The sequence below is a fragment of the Heptranchias perlo genome, chromosome 11 (assembly GCF_035084215.1).
Source record: "Heptranchias perlo isolate sHepPer1 chromosome 11, sHepPer1.hap1, whole genome shotgun sequence".
In the NCBI taxonomy this organism is placed as follows: domain Eukaryota; kingdom Metazoa; phylum Chordata; class Chondrichthyes; order Hexanchiformes; family Hexanchidae; genus Heptranchias; species Heptranchias perlo.
Window position 1 is genome coordinate 12,288,202 of NC_090335.1, and position 16,667 is coordinate 12,304,868.

Consider the following 16,667-nt stretch of genomic DNA (forward strand, 5'->3'; position numbering starts at 1 on the left):
TATTAACCCTGTTTTGTGATGTGCTTTCTGTCTGCTCTATACTACAGGGTGTTAGCCTTTGTAGTGAATATACACAGTATGCTGTCTTCTCTACTTGCTAGTTTCAAGAACAACTAACTACTTTCTGCCTTGCACTTGAACATTAATAAGCTCCTTGTTTTACATTGTGTGGTTTCTAGTTGAGATACAGGTGAAGGGTAATACATCCTTGTGGTATTGTTAGCTGGCTGACTCATGGTTTTGTTCTAACATTGTATGTGCTGTTACTGCACGAGTAAAACTGTGTGCCAGCCAGCACGTGAGGCAATGAGCCAGTGGAGGTAAGTAATCAAAGTTCCATAATGCTACAATTTAAAAAAAACACCATAAATAAGCTAGAAGCATAGAAAAATGTCTTTGGTTTTTAAAGAAACTTCTTAGTTAAGAACTTCAATGTGAATGTTTTACTTTTGAGTATCCTTGCTCACTACAGCTCAGTCTCATAGTACAAAATTGTAAACTTTTGGAAGGGGCCAGAAAATGTCATGGATACAATAGGGATTAAATCTGATCAGAGCGTCAGAACTCTCTCCGAAGGAGACTGATCAAATAGATTGGACCGTAGGAGTCAGTTTCCACTTTGTATCAGTCGACTGCTATCTCTGAGCTCAACTATTGAGGCTTCCTGCCCACCATGAAACCGTCTACTCACTAGTTACAGAAGTTGCTGTTAACTCTCAAATTGTCCATCGTCTTCAAAGTTCTGATCTGGTCCACAGTCGCCGGGGGTCTCAGTGTGGCTGTGTGCCCACTACTAATTTGTTTGTCACACAACTCTGGAACTCTGCACTTGACCAGTTTAACGAATCATCTATCATGGTGTGGGCATCTGAAACTGCTCACTCCTAAGCCTGTTACCATTATGTGGGCTCCCAGCTGTAGCTGTGTCCACCCTCCTCCTGGTGATCCCACATCATGTTCATCAGCTTCTTTCAGGGCTGTACAGCTTCACTGCACGCACCTTCCATTCCCCACACAATGGCTGAATCACTGCGTCTTGAACTCCTCCGTTTCTTTTGATGGGGCAGCGCGCTCGCCTTCCCTCGCTCGCGCTCGCCTTCCCTCGCTCGCGCTCGCCTTCCCTCGCTCGCGCTCGCCTTCCCTCGCTCGCGCTCGCCTTCCCTCGCTCGCGCTCGCCTTCCCTCGCTCGCGCTCGCCTTCCCTCGCTCTTTCCCTGGGCTCCCCCGCTTGCACTCACTCTCCCTTTCTTATAATAGAGTGACTTTCTTATAATAGTCACTAATAAATCCAATTCAGATGAAACTTCTTCACCCAGAGAGTGGTGAGAATGTGGAACTCACTACCACAAGGAGTAGTTGAGGCGACTAGCATAGATGCATTTAAGGGGAAGCTAGATAAGCACATGTGGGAGAAAGGGATAGAAGGATATGTTGATAGGGTTAGATAAAGTAGGGAGGGAGGAGGCTCGAGTGGAGCATAAACACCGGCATAGACTAGTTGAACCAAATGGCTTGTTTCTGTGCTGTACATTCTATGTAATTCTATGTACACCCATTGTGGTACTTTTGCTGATCACGCTGTTGATTGTTCTTCACCAAAACATCGATGTTTGTTTTACCCTAAAGTGTCCAACTTACTCTGTAATGTTTGCAAACTCTCTTGCACTTAATAATCCTGCAAATTCCAAGCCAGAGTCCTGCATTGCCGTAACTGCTGCCCAGCTTGTGCCCAATTGTGGTTTAAAATGGGGCCTACTGGCTGCAACAGTGGCACAAAACGCTGGACACCCACAGCAAACCCCTCAGCAACTGTAAAGAAAAGGAGCAGGTTAATGTTTGGGGTGTAAGACACTGGCCTTTGTCAGAGCTGAAAAACTGAAAGATAAGCCAGTCCTTTTGTAGGGTGCAAGGGGGAGAGAGAGAATCAAAAAGGGGGAGGGGAAAGATAAAATGTCCTCCAATCAGGGAGCAAGTTAATGGATTGAATGACATGCATACTGTTTAACATGAAAGTATAAGTTGGAACCCCCTCTTTCCCCCTCTTCTCACCCAACAGAGGGGCTGTATTATCGTTCAGTATTCAGTTCTGACGAACGGTCTTGCACCCCAGATGTTAAGCTGTCTCTTTTCTCTTTACAGATGTTGACGGGCCTGCTCTAGTTGTGGTGTTTTCTGAGTTACAGATTTGAGGTGCTTTTCTTTTCATTCACCAGCTGACTCTGGGCCCGCCCTGAATTCGTGGGGACGCAGGAGCTATATTATGTTTTGGCCTGTCACTGCTGTCCGATTATTAACCACCTACCTGTGGCACGGTTGTGATAACGTTCTTTAACCCTTTCATTGCATGACTGGGCTCGATTGAATGCTCCTCGCGGGGAGCTCCTCGTGGGAAATGGAAAGCATGCGACCCGTGATTTTACTGCCATTAAATTAATGGAAGGGAAATGACAGAGACTCTATGCTCACGATATTCTCTTTTCTGGCGGGGACTCCTGTTGGGTGTGTGGAATCAACTCGCTTTAAATTGATCTATGTGAATAAGCTTAAGAGAGAGAGTGAACCTGCTTTCACTTCTGGCCATTTATATATCACGCTCTTTTTTTAGGCCAGTTTTACTGTATTTAAGCTGTCTTGTTTGGCACTCGATTGCTTTAGTTGATGTGATGTCCTTGTTTGAAATTTGAATATTTTGTATTACAGAAGCAGCATTTAAAATGCTAAATCCTAGATCTGTCCCCAGGCTATTCAGGCTGAACAGCAACAATTCCATCCTCGAATTCCTGGTTGAGGTACGGCTCAAAGTATGTTCCGTTTTCTTGGGAGCTGTTGGCACAAGTTAGAAAGTGGGGTGCACCAAGTGTGGAGTTGTGGAATGTTTCCTCAGCCCGTGAGCCGGCGAGGCCTTTCCCGCTGAGGAAACAGTATGTGCCAGAGCTCCTGGTCGGGTGTCCTCCTTGTACAATGTGATGACGTTAACAGTAACGAATAAATCAGGCCAATTTAAATTGGGTCGTCGCAGGTATAACTCGGGTTCTTTGTAGAAATTGTTAACTTGAAATGGGTGTAAGTATTTGAATAAGTAATAGCTATAATAGTTGTCGTCTGCTGTGGAGGACAGATAACTCTTCTCGTCTCCATCCAGGGGTCTCCAGAAATAAAGGAACATTATATAGACTCGAAGAAGGAAGTAGACCGTAATTTGAAGTCTGCTTGCGAAAAGTTCATTCAGCACCAAACCAAACTCTTTGTGGGACACCTGGAAGAGTTTATGACCAAAGTAAGGAAGCTGCAGCTTTGTATTATGACCTGAAGCTTGTACCTCCAACAACAACAACTTGCATTTATATAGCACCTTTAGCATAGTAAAATATCCCAAGGCGCTTCACAGGACCGTTATCAAATAAAATTTGACATCGAGCCACATAAGGAGATATATGGACAGGTCAAAGAGGTGTGTTTTAAGGAGCATCTTAAAGGAGGAGAGAGAGGCGGACAGGTTTAGGGAGGAAATTCCAGAGCTTTACGGCCTAGGCAGCTGAAGGCACAGCTGCCAATATTGGAGCGGTTAAAATTCAGGATGCGGAAGAGGCAAGGATTGGAGGATTGTAGGGCTGGAGGAGGTTACAGAGATAGGGAGGGGTGAGGCCATGGAGGGATTTGAAAACAAGGATGAGAATTTTAAAATCGAGGCGTTCCCGGACTGGGAGCCAATGTAGGTCAGCTAGCACAGGGGTGATGGGTGAATGGGACTTGGTGTGTGTTAATGTACGAGCAATAGAGTTTTGGATCAGCTCAAGTTTACGGAGGGTGGACGATGGGAGGCCGGCCAGGAGAGCATTGGAATAGTCAAGTCCAGAGGTAAAAAAGGCAAGGATGAGGGTTTCAGCAGCAGATGAGCTGAGGCAGGGGCAGAGATGGACGATGTTACGAAGGTAGAAGTAGGCGGTCATGGTGATGGAGCAGAAGTATGGTCAGAAGCTCATCTCGGGTTCAAATAGGACGCCAAGGCTGCGAACGGTCTGGTTCAGCCTTAGACAGTGGCCAGCGAGAGAGATGGAGTTGGTGGTTAGGGAACGGAGTTTATGGTGAGGACCATAGACAATAGCTTCAGACTCCCCAATATTTGGTTGGAGGAAATTTTTGCTCATCCATTGCTTGATGTCTGACAAGCAGTGTGACAAATCAGAGATAGTGGAGGGGTTGAGAGAGGTGGTGGTGAGGTAGAGCTGGGTGTTGCTAGTGTAGATGTGGAACCTGACGTGTTTTCGGATGATGTCGTCGAGGGGCAGTAGATGAGGAGAGGTTGAGTAGATTGGGACTCTGCTCATTGGAGTTCAGAAGAATGAGAGGCGATCTTATTGAAACATATAAGATTGTGAAGGGGCTTGATCGGGTGGATGCGGTAAGGATGTTCCCAAGGATGGGTGAAACTAGAACTAGGGGGCATAATCTTAGAATAAGGGGCTGCTCTTTCAAAACTGAGATGAGGAGAAACTTCTTCACTCAGAGGGTAGTAGGTCTGTGGAATTTGCTGCCCCAGGAAGCTGTGGAAGCTACATCATTAAATAAATTTAAAACAGAAATAGACAGTTTCCTAGAAGTAAAGGGAATTAGGGGTTACGGGGAGCGGGCAGGAAATTGGACATGATTTTAGATTTGAGGTTAGGACCAGATCAGCCATGATCTTATTGAATGGCGGAGCAGGCTCGAGGGGCCGATTGGCCTACTCCTGCTCCTATTTCTTATGTTCTTATGTTACAATAGATTTGACCCATTGTCTACCTGAGTGGGGTTGGTAACTAGATTGATTGTAGTTCCTTCGCATTGGCTTCACCCAACAGCTAGAAACAATGCAATGTGTATGGGTATTGTACCCCCATGTTAGTTTATGCATTACATTTGGGGCATGTTGTGTAAATGTAATTCTTGTTTTTATTCATTCTCGGGGTGTGGGCATCGCTAGCAAGGCTGGCGTTTATTGATCATCCATAGTTGCCCTGACTGAGTGGCTTGCTGGGCCACTTCATAGGGCAATTAAGAGTCAACCTCATTGATGTGGGACTGGAGTCACATATAGGTCAGACCAGGTAAGGAAGGCAGGTTTCCTTCCCTAAAGGACATTAGTGAACTAGTTGGGTTTTTGACGACAATCCGATAGTTTCATGGTCACTTTTAATGATACCAGTTTTTTACTTAATGACTGAATTCAAATTCTAAAACTGCCCTGGTGAGATTTGAACTCTCATTCTCTACATTATTAGTCCTGGCCTCTGGATTACTAGTCCAGTAACATAACCACTACACTATCCTACCCAATTCTTGCAACCAGTTTATCTTGTATACAGTGTTAAATTCAGCACCAGTCAGATTCTCTGGTGTATTTTTAAACAAAATGGGGATAGTAATTTATACAGAACTGTCTGTATATTTGTACCAACCTCCTGTGGTCTTCAGTAATGACCCGAAATTTCTCTTGTTTAGGTGTCAGCATTAAAAACTATGGGTCATCAGGGAGGGCCGAAATATAGTCTAGCGCAGCAGCCCTGGGCACAGCCAGGTATGTTTGATTCTATTCTGTTTGAACTACATTTTAGTTCAGTTCTACTTTGTTGTATTTTTGTCTGTCTGAGGTGGATTTTTTTAGTGTTTTAAGCAATATCTACTGTAATTTTTAATAAGACAAACTTTATTGTTTCCCATATAATGGTGTCCTGGGAGATGATTTCCCTTATCGAAAGTGAATTATATATGACTGTTGCACAATTGTGAAGAGCTGGGATTCTACCTCCACTCTGAAGAAAAGCAAACATTTTCCGTTTGTCTTTCCTGCCCACCCCTGTATATACTGCCGATTGTAGTCTTAGTTCAACCCAGTCACACCATTGACTGTGACAGAAGGAAAGAACTTGTGTTTATAAAGTGTCTTATCAAATCCTCTGGGCATCCCAAAGTGCTTCACAGCGAATTCCTCTTGAAGTACACTCACTGTTGTTATGTAGGTAAACACAAGTCAATTTTTACACAGTAAGGTGTCTCAAACAGAAAATGTGACAAATCACCAGTTAATCTGTTTATGGTTGAGGGAGGAATGCTGGGCAGGACATCGGGGGAGTTCCGCATGAACAGGTAAACGGGCCCTCTGAAAGACGGCAGCTCCAACAATACAGCACTCCCTCAGTACAGTACTGCCCTGCAGTGTCAGCCTAGGTTATGTGCTCAAGTCCTGGAGTGGGGCTTGAACACTGAACCTTCTGTTTCAGAGGCGAGAGTGCTACCCACTGAGCCATGGCTAACACCGATACTGCACAAATGGGTGCCAAATTGGGATTTGGTGCAATGTGGTTGGACATACTGCATTACTGTAAAAGGTAAATGTGTAAGAGCTAACCTGAAGAAGGTTTGTAGGACGACTGGCTCTAAAAACTCTCATGCAAGGTTTGTATTCACAGTAGAGATATTAAAACACTTTGTTTCTTCTATGAATTTTCAGCAAAAATCAGTGATGTAGTGGCATCCACATACAAAACAATCAAAGGCAAACTGCCCGTGACCTTAAGAAGTCTGTCCTTGTATTTGTCCAACAAGGATACAGAGTTCATCCTGTTTAAACCCGTACGGGTAAGTCATGATCTTTCCTGGACCTGAACCTTCGGTTGAGACGAGCCCATGTGCCTCTGTTTTAAGGCAGATATATCTTTGGCGAATGAATTGTAATAAAGATGAAATTGTGTGAGAATGCTTTGGTGTAACTTATACCGTGTCTGCATTTATAAGCGGTGAGATCTGAAAAGAGCGCTCCACTCATTATCTGTCAGGTGCTTTAGGCACAAATAAAATAGATTGACCTGTAGTCCACCCTCTGCTCATTCAGCTGATCTCAATTGGGGCTGGAGGGGGAGGGGCTAATCCAGTTGGGAACAGCTGGCAATTGTCCTCAGTGCCTGTGGGTTGGAGAGGGGCAAGAGTGCTAACAAACTGAGCCAAAGTGTACTAACTACCAGTGACCCAAGTATAATGATGAAAGCAGTTAGGATAGTTAGTTTAACGGCCTTCCAGTGAATAACTTGTGATCTCTTTAAAATCTTTTACATTTTAAAAATCTTGAGCCGATTATACTTATACCACAACTGTTATGGGCTGAAATGGTGTCGGACACTACGTCTCCACCAGCTCATCTCTCACCCGATGTAAAATGTGTACCTGGTGCCACTTTGCAGCGCATCCCTGTCTGAAACCTAATGATTTCCTGAGAACACTACTCGTAGTCTCTATTCTTAGAAAGTATTTCTTTCTCTCTTTTTAGAGTAACATTCAACAGACATTCCAGAGGCTGCATGGAGTATTGCAGGAAGATTTCAGTGGCGAGGATCTGCAGATTATAGCCTGTCCCTCCATGGACCAGGTAAGAGCCAGCCAGGTTTAACATGATGGATAAACAGATTTTTTAGTATCTCCCAGACTGAGCTCAGTGGCTGTTTCTGGAAACATGAGTTATGTCAGATCCTTTCAAAACAAGACTTTGGTGTGTGTTTTTATTTACCATCACTCATGGGCGTACAGACTGAATACATAATTTAGTTTTTCATTAGTATAACTTATTCAGTTGGAGGACTGGGCCTATTATTGTAGAATCAATCCAGAACTCCCTCGTTGCTGCTCTGAAAATTGCTTTTAACTTGTTATGGGGCTAGTTTAAAATCTTTATTTCCATGGCCCATGGTGAAATATTTTAAATGCTAACTGATCCCCTGTGGCATTGCTCACGGCAAGTCTGATGTTACGATGGCAGCGTTAATACCATGTAACGAATCATGTATTCTGTGGCTAAAGTGCAGCTGTATATAATCTGGCCTGTCCCTTTTATGGCTACGAAATCTAATTGTGGCAAATAGGCGCATCCCGAGGCTGATTACTGTAACTCTGGGTCAGAAGAAACCAGCAGGAAATGACCAAATTTCTTTGTACTTTTGTACTTTGTACTTGGAAGTCTGATGGTTGTGGCTTAGAACTTTTGTGTATAGATTTTGAATTGGCAATATGAGGGATAACTGAAACTTGTTGTGGGGGAGAGGGGGGAAATTCCTGCCACTAGTCATTACAGTAGCTTTAGAGTCCTATGCCAGCAGTGATGATCTACACCTGGATATGTTTATCCAGGTGAAAATATTTAAACTAGCTCTGACAAGTTATTAAACTACTATTAAAGTGGTTGGGCTTGTACCGAGCCATCATTTCTAATTCAACCCTCCACAAACTGCACAGCACCTCCTTGAGGCTGACGTTTCCTATGGAACATGCTGAATATGGAGACCCGCGATGGTGGATCCTTGCGGGCAAATATTTTAATACAGATCAGAAACAAGAGTTACCTCCTAAGGAAACCAAACAGCCTTGCATTAACTCTCTCCACCTCCCCTCCCCCTGCAGTGGAGATGAGATGGCTTTGGATAAGGTTTGCCTTTTGTTAGGAATTTTATATCTCATTTGTTTATAAAATCCATTTTGAAATACATTGAATATACAGCACAGAAATGGTCCATTCAGCCTAACAGGTCTGTGCCGCTGTTTATGCTCCACGATATGTATTTATATTTAATTAATATGAAGGAGCGTTGTGTTGAGCTGCACTTGCCCCTGGACAGAACTAAGTAGATTTGGGATTTGAAGCTGCCTTACCCCAGTGAATTTTAACCTCAGTCAAAGCAAAGAGGTCGGCTCTGGCCTCTAATACCAGCCTGATGACGTACTTCAAGAGGAAGGGGATCTGAGTACTCTCCCAAAGGGTGTGTAAGAAATCCATATCCTGACTAAAAACGAGTTACTGCCTCATCAGAAGGGATGGGACCTCTCCAGGTTGTTGATTATTCTTTTCTGAGCCAGAGAGTAACAGGAGAGGCCCGGAGTGGAGGAGGCCAAATCTGGAGAGGTTACTTGGAGTAGGAAGTGAAGTTCTCTTTAAAATTCAAGGCATATACACTGTTGACAAAAGATTTCTTCCTTTAATTCAGAGCAGTTGGAACTGGGAAGAGTCAGAAATTTGCAGACACCTTTCAGCCATGTCCTTTCAAAATGGCCCTAACTTTACCAACGTTCCTTTTCTTGCAGGTAAATCTGCTGTTGTCTGTTTCCAATTAGAATCACCGTCACACAGGGGGGAGAAAATGGGGACATGTCTGACGCATAAAGCTGGGCATCAACTAGACGTGGAAAGCACTGAATTCGCAGGTACTTGGAATGAAATGCTTGGCTGAAGAGAGTTTCAGGCAATACTGATTCTATATGTAGCCACTGCAGAACTCTGCTGTCTAAAGTTATGGCTGTTTGGTGAAGAACTTGACACGACACCATTTACCTGTTCACCATCTTAAAGCTACAGTCTGGCCTTAAACTGAGAGCCGCCTGTTCACAATTTCAGGTCAAATGTGACCTGACTGATTGTCAGTTCTTTAACGTCTAACCTGCCTACCAAAGACCCTGCTTCATCAATGAAGAGGCTGGGGTTACCTGAAGTAGTTGCTCATTTCGCAAAGCCTGAGGGTTGATATTTTTTTTGTTGCTGGTGTATATGTATTTGTATATTTTCTGCACTCTGTATGGGGTTGTACACTAAACTGAGAAAATGTGATTGAAATTGGTAAAGAAATGCTGATGGCTGTAAAAGGTTTGTAAATGAATGTTGATGTGGTATTAAAGGGAGCGTTGAAGTGTCTTGTACTAGAGCACAGTTCAGAGTGACTTCCCCATATCCTTTGTGTTTGTATTGTGTAATCCAGAGTCTCAACTGTTTCTCTTTTCTCTTCCCCCACCCCCCAATTTTTGTGCCAGTCAAGGTGAGGGATTTTAGTATTAGGCAGTGGAACTCTTCCCATTTCAGGCACCCAGTGTCAGTATCAAGGTGTAGCTTAGCTAGGTGCAGAGTAAAGCTCCCTCTACTTTGCCACAATACTATTCCTCAGCCCCAATCTCAATCATAGAAGAGGTCGTCTACTGTGACCCCCGCCATTGCCCATCCTGTGGCCTTTTGAGTGTCATTGCCAGTTAGTGCCGAATTAACAACTGGATTGAGACTGCACAAACTCATTTTATAGACTCTTAGACCCTTAGAGGATACTCTTATCTCATCAGTCTGGGCTGGGTTTAAGCCTGGTCCCAGAGGTGAAAGACTAGTGTTGCAGAGATTGTACTGAGGTGCGGTCGGGGCGATGTGATTTCCCAGGGTTTATACTTCATAACTGCCTGAGCTCAGCCAGTGCGTTGGTCAGAAATGAATTAACAAGCCAGTGTCGGACTGGGGTTTTTCTATCCTTGTACTTTCTGCTTTAGCTGTTTTGCACCAGATTGATGCAAACTTCTTGCTTTGTGGTTTAGGCTCAAACCACCTTCGTTCAATAAGGGACCTGCAGTCTGCTTTAGGTATCTGTAAGCTGCCTATCAATCTGATTGCTGAGGTATAACCAATGCAAGTCACAGTTACATACACAAGTCGTAACTGTAGTACACATTGGCTCATAGATGACTCGCTGTGGGAGTGTTCCTTAGAGATGAATTGTATATAAACCACACTTCCAGATACAGGCATTTGCTTGGTAAATATACGACTGCAGCATTCATACTAACCAGCATCAACTCGTGTTTCTCAAATCTAAAACAAACTTCATAAATTTGTACTTTTGAAGATTCTTTGATAGAGGTTTTAACATTACAAAATGTGTGTCTGTGACAGATTTAAAACAGACTGTGTTAAGGGGTCACAAGTAAATCTGAATAAGGTCCCATTCATTGACTTGAGTCATTTACATGTCCCTTATCACTGCTGTAAATTAAATTGGGGGTTGCCTGATGGTTTTATTGCACTGCGATAACACTTGATTTAATAAACAAATCTCTCACACACGACAAAGATTAATCCTATATTTCTGATCCTGAAAAAAGGATAAAATTAGTTTGCTGTTTGCGTCACTGACAACAGCAGAAGTTTAATTTGTCCCCATTATCTTTGTGTGTTTTAAATCTCGAGCTACAGCGATAGTTTGGCTGGTAATCAGTATAAATGTACGAAGAGCTATTCGTCAATCTTTCACTACTGTATCACCCTCACGGGCAAATGATTGTAATCTAAGATACTCGATTGGAAATGATAAAACTGAGTGTGTGTGTGTGTGTCTGAGGGGAGGGGGGATGGTCACAGTTGGGACATAGTTAGCTTCAGTGAAATTCAAATGCTTTGTAATTGAAGTGTTTGCAATAAAATCCTTTGCCATGTATCTCCCCATTTCCTCAGTTTGTAATTCTGTGTGCCACACAGAGACCAGGAAAGTCCAAGGGTTGATCTCTGCTCAGTGCTGAATTAGCTGATCTAAGGTAGGATAGTAAGTGAGAAAACGGCCCAACTTCCCCTTTCAAATTGCAATGCAGTGACCTTTGGTGGCAGGGCAGTTGGGTCTGGGTATTACAGGGCCAGACCCCTATGCTGATATGAGTTACTTCCTTAGTAAGGGGATTAAAACGTCCTTGACTGCTTTGGATGCAGCAGTGATCTATTCCAGAAATTGTCCAAAAGGTTGGGTGCAGGATAGGATGCTCTGTGGGGTTAAAGTCTATATGTGCTTTATTTTAGTGGTGGTGTCCAGAAAGTTTTCGGGTGCTGTTACTACCTGTTCCAACAAATGGATTTGTGTTAAAACAACTTGCATTGAAACACGTGCTGTAACATGAATGTATATGTTGTGAAATAACAATGATTTTCTCTACAAAATAATTAGGGGGAAATGCACGATGTACATAGTTGGTTTCCTTATATGGAATGAAATGACATTTTACTACAGTGTATATAATTGGGGCAGGAGGTGTGGCAGTAGAATTACTGTAAAATGATATCTGCATTTTATACTTTAGAAGTTTTTTTAATTTTGATTCCTAGTTGATGCTTTCAGTAGTCTATTAGAGACAGCTAACAAAAGGAACCCTATTTACTGATCCTGATTACATTATTTTTGTTTGCTGAAGTGTTTTAAAGGGTTTACATATGTAAATTGTATGTACATAATGAGATTAATATAAACATGCTTGTCCCCACAGTTTCTTGATGCAATCTGATAGTTTTAATAAAATGTTTTCAAGAAAGTGTACGCTGCTGTTGAACTCAACCTTCATGGCTCTGATGCAGGGCAAAATGGTTTAAATCGATATTAATGCAGCACTTCAGTGTCACAGTCAAGTTGCTACTGAAACAAATTCAGCATGAAATTTGGAAAAGTCAGTGTGGAATCCAGAGCAAATGTCATCTTGGTTTTCGGAACTAAGTATTTCACTCTCCAGGTTTCATGATACAAATTGAAGATTCCTGCCTAAGGCCCACGACTGGACATATCCTGGAGTTATTGCATATTTATCAACCTGTCCCTAAATACTCTTGTTTAAAATAAACTCATAGACCAGGCCTTTCTGCCTCTGTGCTCACCGTTATAGTGAAGGGGAAGAAGATCGTGGGCTGACGAACACACTGCACTGGAGTGTCAGCCTAGATTATGTGCTCAAACCTCTGGAGTGGAATTTTAACCCACGACCTTCTGATTTAGAGGCGAGAGTGCTACTGCAATGGTGGTGAGCCACCGCCGTGAACAGCTGCAGTCCGTGTGGTGAAGGTTCTCCCGCAGTGCTATTAGATAGGGAGTTCCAGCATTTTGACCCAGCGACGATGAAGGAACGTCAATATATTTCCAAGTGAAATCTCCACTCGGGTTACTTCGAGACAGAGAACTGTCAGGAAGGGGACACCGTCCTTTTCTAAACAAACCTTTTTTTTTCTAGGTTACAAACACACAAAAATGGTCAGGAAAAGATCAGCTGGTCCATCAAGCCTGCCACACACTCATTATGCCTGGAGCTTTATGACTACCTCCAGCAGCCATGTAATCTCCTGGGAGAGGCAGAGAAAAATCCAGGGCCAATATAGGAAAAAATACTCTGGAAAATTCATCTGACTCTCTCAGGCGATCGAAAGCAGTCCAGGACATCACAGTGACCATACGTATGTTAACTTAATCCACCTACCTTTTAAATGATGCGATCTCTGTCCCAGTCAAGCTCCCCCTTGAAGGCGTGCACAAGCTGGCAACACATTCCAGTGGCTCATTGCACTCTGGGAAAAGAAGCACTGCCTAACATCTGGCCTATTCCTCTTGTATAATTTAATGCATGTTCCCTGATCTGTCAAACTGAAATAATCTGTCAATAGGTACACAATTCAGACCTTTCAATATTTTATATACCTCTATCAGGTCACCTCTAGGCCTACACTGTTCTAAGATAAATAATTCCAATCTTTAAGCCTTTCTGAATAACCATGCTTCTTTAAGCTAGGAATCATTCTTATAGTTCACCTCTGAACCTTTTCGAAGGCCCACGTGAGGGGACCAAAACTGGGCGTAGTACTCCAGATCCATTCTAACCAAGGACCTGTACGAGGACAGAGTGGTGTCCTTTGACTTGTATTGAATGGTTTGATTAATACAATCCAATACCCTGTTTGTCTACAGCTTCTCTTCATTGTTCATGAACCTTAAATGATCTGTGCACGATAACACCTAGATCCTTTCTCTCTCAACCACTTTCAGTATTGCACCCTGTAAATAATGAATACATTCTGTGTTGGTCCTATCCACATGCATGACACCGCATTTATGTAGGTTAAATGCCATTTATCGTTGTTTGCCTATTGCCCTATTGTATCTAAATCTTTTGGCAGAAGCTTATACTCCTTTACAGTCTTAACCCTTGCACAAATGTTAGTATAATTTGCAAACTTTCTCATTGTAACCAATGAACAGATGCATGATTCCAATTGGTTATAGTCAGGTAGGGGCAGATAGAAATGTGGCTCATTGGTTAGTTAGGTATAAATGGACTACGGCATAAATCTCATTGGTCACATTCAAGGTGGACAGAAGCATAAATCTATCCACAATTCATTTGTTGTAATTCTGTGCTACAAAGTACAAATACAATGACCAATTCACAGTCGCATACGTATTGTCGGGATAAGAAAGTGATTTAATTGTGAATAGTCCCTATAATTTGTAATTGTGTGGGACAGCTGTGCTGGAGTTTTGGCTCTCTCCATTCAGTCATTACTGACTCAAGCCGTGAATAGTGAGATGGAGCTGTTGGATGATGGTGGCAATGTCAACATCCTGAAAGTGTGGGCCATTCAAAGTTGTCGGATTCTTTCAAGGACTCTGTGGATTTTATCGCTCACTCGAAGGAGATACGACTCTTCCTTTGTGACGCCTGACTCTGATGCATGGAAGTGTTCGAGGTCTCTCAGCTGTATTGAGGTGGAGAGAGAATAAGAAAGATTTTAATCTTGGCACTCTTTAAATCATAATAGCGCCCGTGGACACACCAGATAGCAGGAAAGTCAAGCCATCAGGGCGGAGCATCAGCAGATGGGAGTGCAGGTCACAGAATCAACACTCCAGTGCTGTGGTCCTAACACTGACCCTCACTCCAGCCGAGCAAGATCCCTTGCACGGGATTATTGGATTCAGCCCACAGACTAAAGGGAGAGACTCGGTTGTATAGTCATATATTTAAGAAGCACTGACGCCTATGGGTGCCACTCACAGTTCATAATCTCACTGAAGGTGATCTCCTACACTTATAAAACTTGTTCTTAATCGTAATCAATTGTGCGATAAAATTATTTTAAAACCAAAATACGGGTGGCTTATTTAACTATATGGCCCATGAGGATGTCTGACTCCCAAGTATTTCTTTAAACTTTACTTGCTGACCCAGGCACTTTGCGGTGGGAAACTTTGACTTGTCTGTGCCAACGCAGCAGAGTTTCTCCACGTCTTTCCGTACCCTCAGCCAACTAGTTAGGCTCATCTGGTGAGATCTCTTCTCGTTATTGTTCTCTGTAGCAGGACTATGTTATGCCACTGCATATAAAACCGTTCCCAAATTTGAAGCCTGCATTAAACAGCTGAGTCATCAGCAATGTTTTAATTTGCACTCAAAATATTCCCAACACAGTCAGATATACTTCAGTTGTGATGGTGTTGTGGAGAGTGCCTTACATTAAAGCCTCAAAATGACAATAAGTTTCAAGTCTATCTCAACAGGAGTTCAGATGAGAGAGATTTCCCTCGCATCGGCCTTCCCGTTTCTTGGACCTGGGGCCTGACCACAACTTCAATCCTGGAGCTTAGAAATTTCACCCGAGTCCTGAGTCCTGGTGACTTCCGGCTCTTACTGACAAATTTTGTTTGGTGTGTGTGAGAGGGAGAGTGGGGCGTGTTATGGGAGTTTTAATTTTCACCCTGCTCCCGTGGAATTACAGTACCCAGAATGCGCCAAGAAAATCCACGGATTATCACATGACAAGCAGATGGCAAATTACACATAATTAATTGTCATGATGTGGAGATGCCGGTGATGGACTGGGGTGGCCAAATGTAAGGTGTCGCACAACACCAGGTTATAGTCCAACAGCTTTATTTGAAATCACAAGCTTTCGGAGCTTTGCTCCTTCGTCGGGTGAAGTGAAGAGAACAATGCCTGGTGATTACAGATAATCTTTCTAACTGCCCTTTATCACACCTCGGCAGAGAGATAATCACAGCAATCAAAGGAGTGAAGGTGTTCAAACAGGTTAGTCAGGGAAACATTACATCCAACAATACTGAGGTGGGGTCACAAGGGGTCAAATGTAGCAGATGCTGGGGTTTGTATTGAGAACCGATAACGTTTTTTTTGCTGGAAATCGCAGCAGGTCCGGCCGCATCTGTGTATGGAGAACAAGCCAACTACGACTTGAGTCTGGATGACTCTACGTCAGGTGGGGTTACATGTAGCGTGACATGAACCCAAGATCCCGGTTGAGGCCGTCCTCATGGGTGCGGAACTTTGCAAAATCGTCGAGCAGACATTGATACCCTTGTCGTGTGTCTCGAAGGCCGCCTTGGAGAACGCTTACCCGAAGATCGGAGGCTGAATGTCCTTGACTGCTGAAGTGTTCCCCGACTGGGAGGGAACCCTCCTATCTGGCAATTGTTGTGCGGTGTCCGTTTATCCGTTGTCGCAGTGTCTGCATGGTCTCGCTGATGTACCATGCTCCGGGGCATCCTTTCCTGCAACGTATGAGGTAGACAATGTTGGTGTACCTGGTGGGTGGTGTCCTCTCGTGTGATGGTGGTATCTGTGTCGATGATCTGGCATGTCTTGCAGAGGTTACCGTGGCAGGGTTGTGTGGTGTCGTGGACGCTGTTCTCCTGAAAGCTGGGTAATTTGCTGCAAACGATGGTCTGTTTGAGGTTGGGTGGCTGTTTGAAGGCAAGTAGTGGAGGTGTGGGGATGGCCTTAGTGAGGTGTTCGTCGTCATCGATGACATGTTGAAGGCTGCGAAGAACATGGTGTAGTTTCTCTGCTCCGGTCCGGGGAAGTACTGGACGACGAAGGGAACTCTGTTGGTTGTGTCCTGTGTTTGTCTTCTGAGGAGGTCTATGCGATTTTTCGCTGTGGCCCGTCGGAACTGTCGATCGACGAGTTGAGCGTCATATCCCGTTCTTATGAGGGCGTCTTTCAGCGTCTGTAGGTGTCCATCGCGTTCCTCCTCGTCTGAGCAGATCCTGTGTATTCGCAGGGCCTGTTCATAGGGGATGG

The 16,667-nt window shown here is 43.7% G+C and overlaps 2 protein-coding genes across 6 annotated transcripts in view; one reads left to right on the forward strand and one right to left on the reverse strand.

The window, feature by feature from the left end:
• Nucleotides 1–12,439, forward strand: part of cog3 (component of oligomeric golgi complex 3) — a 62,797-nt gene extending 50,358 nt beyond the window's left edge. The window contains exons 18-23 of the mRNA XM_067992536.1: nt 2,700–2,788; nt 3,142–3,276; nt 5,481–5,556; nt 6,490–6,617; nt 7,303–7,401; nt 9,105–12,439. Of these exons, the coding sequence (XP_067848637.1) occupies nt 2,700–2,788; nt 3,142–3,276; nt 5,481–5,556; nt 6,490–6,617; nt 7,303–7,401; nt 9,105–9,134 (557 nt within the window). The 3' untranslated portion in view covers nt 9,135–12,439. The remainder of the gene's footprint in view (nt 1–2,699; nt 2,789–3,141; nt 3,277–5,480; nt 5,557–6,489; nt 6,618–7,302; nt 7,402–9,104) is intronic.
• LOC137327100 (glutamate-rich protein 6-like) overlaps nt 12,075–16,667 on the reverse strand; it is a 66,518-nt gene continuing 61,925 nt past the window's right edge. For all 5 annotated transcript variants that reach the window (XM_067992541.1, XM_067992539.1, XM_067992542.1 and 2 more), the window contains one exon: nt 12,075–14,325. In XM_067992541.1, coding sequence (XP_067848642.1) covers nt 14,209–14,325 — 117 coding nt within the window. In that variant the 3' untranslated portion in view covers nt 12,075–14,208. The remainder of the gene's footprint in view (nt 14,326–16,667) is intronic.